Source organism: Dermacentor andersoni, chromosome 8 (genome assembly GCF_023375885.2).
Source record: "Dermacentor andersoni chromosome 8, qqDerAnde1_hic_scaffold, whole genome shotgun sequence".
NCBI classification, from domain to species: domain Eukaryota; kingdom Metazoa; phylum Arthropoda; class Arachnida; order Ixodida; family Ixodidae; genus Dermacentor; species Dermacentor andersoni.
In genome coordinates this window covers 94,645,435-94,654,261 of record NC_092821.1, presented here as the reverse complement: position 1 = coordinate 94,654,261, position 8,827 = coordinate 94,645,435, and the positions used below count along the sequence as shown (strand labels likewise).

The window sequence follows — 8,827 nt, the reverse complement described above, 5'->3', positions numbered from 1 at the left end:
CTCCATCCTGCATTTTTTCTTAGTGACGAACCATTTTTCAAACTGCAAACAGTCTTAGATTTTTTAGAAGAAACCGACATCCTGAAAATCATTTGGCCAGGCAATTTTTAGCACGTGACTAACAGCCCTGCATTCAAGGGCTCTCTTAAAACTCTGGACTCAGTGTTGTTTTATTGCACAGTGTTTTAACGACAGCCCATTGCCATAGCCCACATCACTGCCATAGCCCACATCACTGCCCAGTCACCGTCATTATTTTAGCAACTACGCCACTTATTGCTACAGATTTTAGGCCCTTTTACAGCCATATCACATCTACCATGATGAGTTCATTGTGCATGTCATCCACAATACATCGTCAACATTACCACCTGTCATGGCGCTCTTTGGCCAAACCTGGCCCTTGCGCCATAAAACACCACACATCATCATCATCATCATCGACACAGGACATCGTGACACTGATTTGAAAGGCAGTTACTAGAATTTACTTTCTTTGTCCAGTGTGGAGATTCTAGTTGGACGGCAAACAACGGCGATTATTAGCTTAAATTAAACAACCTAATGGTTTTAGCCTCTCAAATAATATCAACTTCACCTCTAACAATGCAAGGACAGCTTTGTGCTTATATGAGGTGTTTTTAGTGTTACTGCGCTAAAATTAATCTCGGCTGGAGCAACCAGCCGATCTACTAACGTGTTGTTACCCACAAGGGCCTAGATTGTTAATTGAACTCATCAACTATTTGCATTTCGCAGCGATATAAACACAAAAATAAGAAGCGCATGTGTATGCCTGCCATTTGCGACGTCAAGCGCGTTAACTTGCTGTTTTACCTTCATCGTACACACACGCAGACGCTCTTTAAAGCCATGGTGGAAGATGCACAGCGAAGGTGTTATTCATTAAATTGCGTAACAATTTTATCGGTGTAGGCGGATCGCCAGCGAAACATACACAGAACGCCTCAAGGAAGTGCAGAAACACAGATTCTATCGCAGAGGGCCAGTCCCCTTTTGAATGATAGCGCGCGCTTCTCTCAAGTAAAAAGAGACGTGCTGCAGATTTTAAGCAGGTATGTTACATTTGAGAGCACTCTGTGATCCATTTACTGAATTCGGTGCGCTTTATTACCATAAAATTGAGCCAGATCGCTCACAGCGACGCGTCGCCGTGTACATTTCAATGCATGCTACCGATCACCTATAAACACTGACGCGGAGATGGTGCTGCCACCTGTAGCTCGATCTCGCCTCGAATAGAGGGCAGATGCGTCTTGACATTGCTAACATCCCACGGCACATAACAGCTCGTTCACATTGCGAAGTACGTAGAAAAGGCTCTGGCCCGTTTTTAATTCACACTGTCAAGTGGGATCCTTACTTTCGGTGAATTCAAATTTTGACATTCAGATACATATGAAAGCAGAAAGTGCGTTCCTTAAACATATACTCAGCAGATTTGGATTAAATGCGTGGCATTTAACAGAAAAGGATGCATTATTTAATTTCACCGCTTGTGCGAAGACGTATATTGATTTCACGCATGTAACGTATAGACGATTTCCTATTCCCTTTATAGGCGCCGCCATCTTCGACTGTTACACAAAGAATTTCTATGTTTTATTAGAACTGACGTAACATGGTCATGAAACGCTGAACGCATTTATACAACTATTTTCATGCTTGGGAATCGACTGTAGTAACGCACACTTCGTCGTTAGACACAAGACAGCAGCGTTAACAGTCCAAGATGGCGGCATCTAAACGTTTCCGTAAAATAGTCAATCCCTTAAATGTTACGGAATATCAGTAAGATTAGAACAATAATGCACCAAGTTTGCAAGTATGTAACTAGACTTTGCAGTTCTCTAAACTACACCTGTTGGAACATCTGAAAGCGATTAATATCGCGTGTGAATTTAAGTATTTATTTATTTATTTATGTTATTTTATTCATTTATTCACAATACCTACAGCACCTCAATGGGCACTGCATAAGGGAGGGGGGGGGGGGGGTACAGAAAAGCGGGAATCAGATTAATCCGTACATACATACATATAAAAATGTTTCCCGACAGCGCGGACACTGAAAGTTCCACAACACACTTTGTTACACATATAGAGAAAAATACAAGAATAGCATACTATTATACATATTAATATGCAAATTCTTGAGGAGATAAGAACAGACATAAAAAACCAAAGCGAAGAAAAAGAACGAGATGCACCAAACAGCTTCGTGAAAAAACAGCGCATCAGAAGTTGAACCACACACGCTGCAGGTGAGTAGAGATGAGGGAGGAGCTGTAACAATATGGTCGGGTAAATCATTCCAGTCATGAATTGTTTTCGTAAAGAAAGTATACTCAGAAATATTCACCCTGCACCTGTATTCCCGGATTGATCCGGGAATACAGGTGATCGGTTCAATGAGACACATAAGTTGGTGGCTTGACAAACATGTCCTTGTCAATACCGGTTCTGCTCCGGAATATGCTATAGAAAAGGCGCAATCTGAGATATTTCCTCCTATTTCTAGTGATGGATACCGCAGATCATTCAGAATTGTGGTAGTGCTTTTCCAGAATCACAGTTTCCAGAAACGAAGCAGGCAGAACGTTTCTGCACACGCTCAAGCTTATTTAGTTCTGCTTTGGGTAAGGATCCCATGGAGAACGGCCATATTCTAATATTGGACGGAAATAGTTAGGTTCAATAGTTGTTTGAGTTCAAGAAGACCTTGCTAAAAATTCCTTCCGATAACGTTGAGCGCAGGCCTGGCTTTCGATAAGTAGCGAACGTTTGTGTTCCATGAAAGATTATTGGCAAACATAACTCCCATATATTTATTATCTGATACCTTAGTCACGCGTTCACCGTCAAGAAAATGGCTATTGATTTGAGGATGTCCATTGCTTGTGTGTGAACATGAGTGTGTTGTATTTCAACAGATTGATTGGGGGCCATTCTCTAATCCGGGCACCAGGAAAAAAGCGTTACCTACAAGTTACGTTAAGACGAGTGTGCTTACGAGTGTTTCGCCAAAGCCGTAATTAATGAAAATCGGCTTCGTCCGCTTTTTGTGCCTTCACAGGTTTAGCTCACAGAATTGCACTCACCCTTCTTTTATTTGGTATTCGCTCAATTTCAAAGTTTTTCGCTTACTAATTTACTTATAAATTTCGGTGCTTTCATTGATACCTGTGCGAAGAACTATGGCTTAAGTCCAAATTCAACTCTATCCAATTTTTACAATGTTTTTTCTTTTTTTTTTTTTGCCACACATTTCGTTAAGCACTGTGTAGCGGATGCTAAGAGAAATAATTTATGTGTTTCCACATATTCCATGTGTTTCAGTTCCTGAGGCTAAACTTTGCTCTTAAGATAACGTAACGTCAAGAAGAAAAAAAAAGCCATCTCCAACACTACAAATGATTCGAACACAAGGCACCGGTTTCCACGCCTACCTGCAAGCTTCACACAAGTATTTAAAACTGCAGCGAAAACATTGAGACACGGTGTTACACTTTCTTCTACCATTCATTCTAGTTTGAACCTCTAGTTCAAACTAGTTGTTCTATTTGTTCCCTGCGGCAATTTCCCATTGGCATATTTACATATTCGTAGCGGCCGGATGCTACCAGCCCACGGTAGGCGATCCTTAGAAGCACCGAGGTTCAGTACCCTATATCCGCTGGCTGGGAGCACATTTTTACACACTTTTAAAAATAACTACTTTCTAGGTACCCGTAGCCAGCTCAGTCTGTCGCCACATATGCTGCAGATGTTGAACTATATGCCACGCGCGCGGCCGATGGCGGTGCTCGAGCAGCGCTTCGATGACGTCAGCAAGGGATTCCGCCGTTGTCGTCTGTTACACTTCCGATGAAATTGCTGCATTACCTCTCGTCTACTGTCGCTATTAAAGCCAGCACGTGTGGCGTATTGCTCTGAAAGTTTTGTCTTTATCTTTTCGTGTAGTTACTTTATAAACGTGAGTATTTTTAATGCAGCATACGTCTAGTTGCATTTGTCTAGCTGTCAGAAAACCCCAGCCGTTCCCCGTTTCGTGACTTTTAAAGGCCCAGCAGACAGATGGATTTAGAGTCTACGCTGTGTGGAAACCGAAGTATACCACATTAGGATTCGATCGCGAATCGAGCCACCGTGTCGCTAATCGCAAAATCAAAGTTTTGTTCATATTTCACTCTTTGGAGCTTCGTAATTAGGCCGATAGCGCAAAAATTTTAAGATTTCCCTGACAAGCGGTTATATTAGTAGCGCCGGAGTTACACTTGTGAAGTTAAAGCGTCTTTGATTATCCCTCCAATTGAATCTCATACTCATTTTTGCTTGCGCATACGAAACTGAATTAGTCATAGCATTGTCTAAAGTTTCGTTTCTGCTACGTAAATTTCAGGAACCTTTTAATTAGAAGAACTTAAAGCTGGTGGAGTTGATATCGATTCATACTGCGGATTGCACAAATAGCACATGTACGAGAACTGCACCACACGACCAATCGGGTCGCAATGTTTTTTTCCTTCAATCCCATTGTGTTACTAGCGCAAACCACAGTATAACAATTAGTGCAAGAACAGAAATAAGCAAATTAGCATACAACTATCTAGAAATATACTATTTCTCACGCAGGCAGACGGAATGGAGATGCGTACACTCCCGTATATCGTTGCAACACCCCCTTCAATGCTGTTTATCACTTAATGTTAGAAGTGAGCACACAAGTTGGTTTATTAGACTCGAGGAATGCTTAAATTTGACAGAAATAAATTTGGATGCAAAACAGATACTTTGCCAGGTTTCTAAACCTACAGTAGCTCACTTTATGTTAGCATGAACCCATGAGTTCTATCAGTTCTATTTTCTTGTGTGTGTTTCTCGGTTAGTGACGAAAAAATTTACACTTCTCAGTATGTTGTAGCTCGTAATATTTTCCGAGAAACTCCATTACATTGGCAAATACGTATTTTTCAGTTACAATGATCGAACTGCAACACTGCACTCTCAAGCTTGCACTGGAATCTGTATTTTCAATATTTTTTTCTATGTTTAACAACATATTAATAAACAGGCTAGGACAGTGATTTACTGACCTCTGGACAGCGTAACTCTCCTATTTTTTACCGCAAAAGCTTGTGAGAACGAGGCAAGCGAACAATATTTGCACTCAGAATCTGTATTTTCCTTACCAAACATACATGTAAGGAACAGCATTCAGTAGTGCACTTGCTCAAATAAAGAAACGCCCCCACGATAAGCAAGAAGCGAGCCCTATCACGCTGCACATCAAGCAGGATAATATGAAGAAAAGGGGAGGCAAGCTGTAGCCTATTATTCGCGTAAAGCTTGAAGAAAAAAAAACGGGCTGCGCTGGAACTTCCACTGAATAAAGCACATTAGCTCTCCACACAACTGTTATTTATGGGAAAAACAGAACTAATAATAATAATATTTGGGGTTTTACGTGCCAAAACCACTTTCTGATTATGAGGCACGCCGTAGTGGAGGACTCTGGAAATGTTGACCACCTGGGGTTCTTTAACGTGCACCTAAATCTAAGCACACGGGTGTTTTCGCATTTCGCCCCCATCGAAATGCGGCCGCCGTGGCCGGGATTCGATCCCGCGACCTCGTGCTCAGCAGCCCAACACCATAGCCACTGAGCAACCACGGCGAGTAAAAACAGAACTGCTTTAGAAGCTATACTTGCGTCGCTATAGAAAACACAGCTATAACAAGTGAGTAGGTGTGAAAGCTGTGAAAGCAGAGCGCGACAACTTGACTTGAAAATAAATCTCGCCTCCATTATAAGAAACAACCGTTAAGTGCTCATCTTGATGGCTTTGTTTTGTGGAAGCGTAAGTACTTCACCTTACAGGCGTGCCTCAAAACTGCTGGGCCGGTAAAATCTAGCAATCTATTTCGACCGATTCAATTTTTATCTTCCGCTCGCTGCCAGCCGATAAGACTGAAATATGGACGGAGCGCTACTCCGACCAGCGACGCCAAACCTAAACGGGATTGGAATGGAGCAACTACGTCATCATGGTTACCTCTGGAGACCTCGATACCAGGAAGAATCCACTTACAGCATGGTCATGGCACAACGTAATTATATGGATGCGTGTGCGGATCAGTGACGCCACAGAAGTAAACTGCATTTCCATGACGAGGCATATAAAGTCAGGAGGCCATGAGTGCGTAAAAAAAAACCCTGTCGCGCCTTTTCCGTGTCCCACCTGTGTGATTGTGCAATCGCAGTCTAAATCATTACCCCCACAGCCTGAAATAGCAGACGTTACGCTGTTTAGGTGACCTCGGTTAGACATGTTCGTCTTCACAGTCCGCACGTGCGTTAAATCTTTCCAATGACGGCAGTTACTCGTTTCAACGTAGTTTTCTCAGTTGACATCGCCGTTGCGAATGCAGAAATGACTTGGTCTCACGCAATCACAGTGGGAACCTGAATAACAGTGTACTGCAACTGTTAGTTCCGTTATTATGTCGAGCACTCTGCCACGTTTCCAGCGGACACGTCGGTGCTTGCACGCTCTTTGAAGACCGGGGACAGCTCCGCGCCTAGCGTCGTGCGCTCGTCATCCTCGGACTTGTCGCCTGAAATTCTGACGCCGTTGAATGCCTTCGACGTTTGCACCTGCGAATGGAAAAAGAATGACGCAAACAAAGGCATTTTTAATTCTCACTGCGTGTGTCAAGGAAGGAAGGAAAATGTGGAGAAGGAAAGGCAGGGAGGTTAACCAGTTTAGCTCAACCGGTTTGCTACCGTACACTTGGGAGCGGGATGGGGGGGATGAACAATGGGGAGGAGAAAGAGAGAGACAGAGCACATAGCACAGCACACACATCGTCATTTACAGTCCGTCACTCTTGCGTGGTACGTGACATCACTGTCACAGCCGCTTGTCCAAGCCCGTCTGTTTCAAAAACCGAAGTAGTACCTTCGTCGCCTTCAGCTGCGATATCTTCTGTCGGCGACATGGGGAAACCGTTTCAACTGACAATGGTCTATTGTCAAGGGCCGCTAGAACGGACACCAGGGACTCTCTGAACATTATATTCAGGACAGTCGCACGGACTTTGTTCTAGCGTCTGCTCGCAAAGAAACGCATTGCAGAGAGCGTTTTCGGCCATTCCAATGCGAAATGAGTAAGATATCGTGAATGCCACCCCTGGCCAAAAGCGATAAGGCAGAGTGCCCTCTCTTCGGAGGAGTCCAGGTGGCACACAGAGATGCATCAAAAAGGGCAGGTGGTATTGATGATTGCTCCGGTTGGTCTGGCTGATTGATGTGCACCATAGAGAGAGCGTGATCTCCTGTGCAAGCACTCGAAGTCTGCTGGCTGCGTCGGACCGGGAAAGTGGTATGGCCTCTTCCTCTGTGTCTTCAAGAGCTACCCGAGCGGCATCATCGGCGTCTTCGTTTCCTATGACGCCGCAGTGACTTGGCAGCCACTGAAACGTCACGTGGTGTCCTTTCTCATGTGATGTATGGAGTAGGCATGTAATATCGAATACGAGCGGTTCCTATGGCCCGCGAGGCAGAGCTGATAGCACAGATTGTAGGGCTGCCTTTGAGCCACTGAACATTAACCATTGTCGAGGTGGTTCCCGGTTGCAAAGTGCAACCGGGAACAAAGTGCAGCGCGAGGAGCAGCTAGTTCCGAAGATGTTGATGTTGTGTGGTCAGTCCTAAAGCTCATGGTAATAGCTCTTGCTGGGACAACCACAGCACCGGACGAACACTGGATGTTTGTGGAACCATCAGTATAAATATGTACACTGTCCGCATACGCTTCGTGCAAAACACGCAGAGACAGTTGTTTCAGTACAGGCGAGGACAGCTCAGACTTTTTCCCGATTCCTGGTACACTGAGATGTACTGTGGGGCTTATAAGACACCAGAGGGGTATCGACGGTTTAGATGCAATGGTGAAGCCCGAGGGAAGTTTGTTGTTGTACTTGACGATAGTTTTAGAGAATGATGATTGGCGCCTGTCTGGAGGTAGAGTTGCAAGGTGGTGATAGGGGGCACGTGCAAAATGCCTGTGTGAGTTTGCATTGGATGGCCCCGAGTAACCGCAGTAGTTGCCTCTGTTGACGTGCATCTGGGCAAACCAAGGCAAACTCTGAGTGCTTGGGCTTGTGCTGCCTGGAGAACACGAATATTCGTCTTCCAGGTGTTGTTCAGTACAGGTAGACTATATCTTGAAATCCGAGAAAGAGAGCGCTGTAGAGTTTCAGCATTGCGTTTACTGACATCCTCCACGTCTTTCCTGTGTAGTATTGAAACAACTGGAAAGTTGCTGTAAGGCGCCGTTTCATGTAGGCCACGTGGGTACTCTGCGGGTTCTGACAGAAGATGGTCCGCTCATTGATTCAGACGACACAAGGCGTCATTGGCTTGCGAGTAAATGCCACTAGTGCGAATTTTTCTGGTGATATGCGGAGACCATGTTTACACAAGTCGCTCGCTGTCAAAGTTCCCGCTCTTTGAAACCGCGCACGTATCATACGGCGTGTGACTGCCGAAGTCCAGACCCAGATGCCGTCTGCGTATATTGAAATCTTTATGGCAGTTCGCAAGTATTCCGCAAGTCCAATAAGAGCGAGGTTGAATAGCGTCGGGCTGAGAGCAACGCCTTGAGGAACGCCCCTGCTGGCATAGCGTCGCGTAGTTGGGCCATCGTCAGTTAACACAAAGAATGATCTTGCCAGATAGGTAACTTGCAATCCACAAAAAGACCCGACCACCTAGGCCAACCGTCGCAAGAGCGTCGAGAAT

The 8,827-nt window shown here is 44.6% G+C and overlaps 1 protein-coding gene across 3 annotated transcripts in view; it reads right to left on the bottom strand.

Moving 5' to 3' along the window:
• Window positions 1-439: 439 nt before the first annotated feature.
• Window positions 440-8,827, bottom strand: part of LOC126529324 (putative sodium-dependent multivitamin transporter) — a 33,541-nt gene continuing 25,153 nt past the window's right edge. For all 3 annotated transcript variants that reach the window (XM_055069772.1, XM_072289820.1, XM_055069773.1), the window contains one exon: window positions 440-6,679. In XM_055069772.1, coding sequence (XP_054925747.1) covers window positions 6,524-6,679 — 156 coding nt within the window. In that variant the 3' untranslated portion in view covers window positions 440-6,523. The remainder of the gene's footprint in view (window positions 6,680-8,827) is intronic.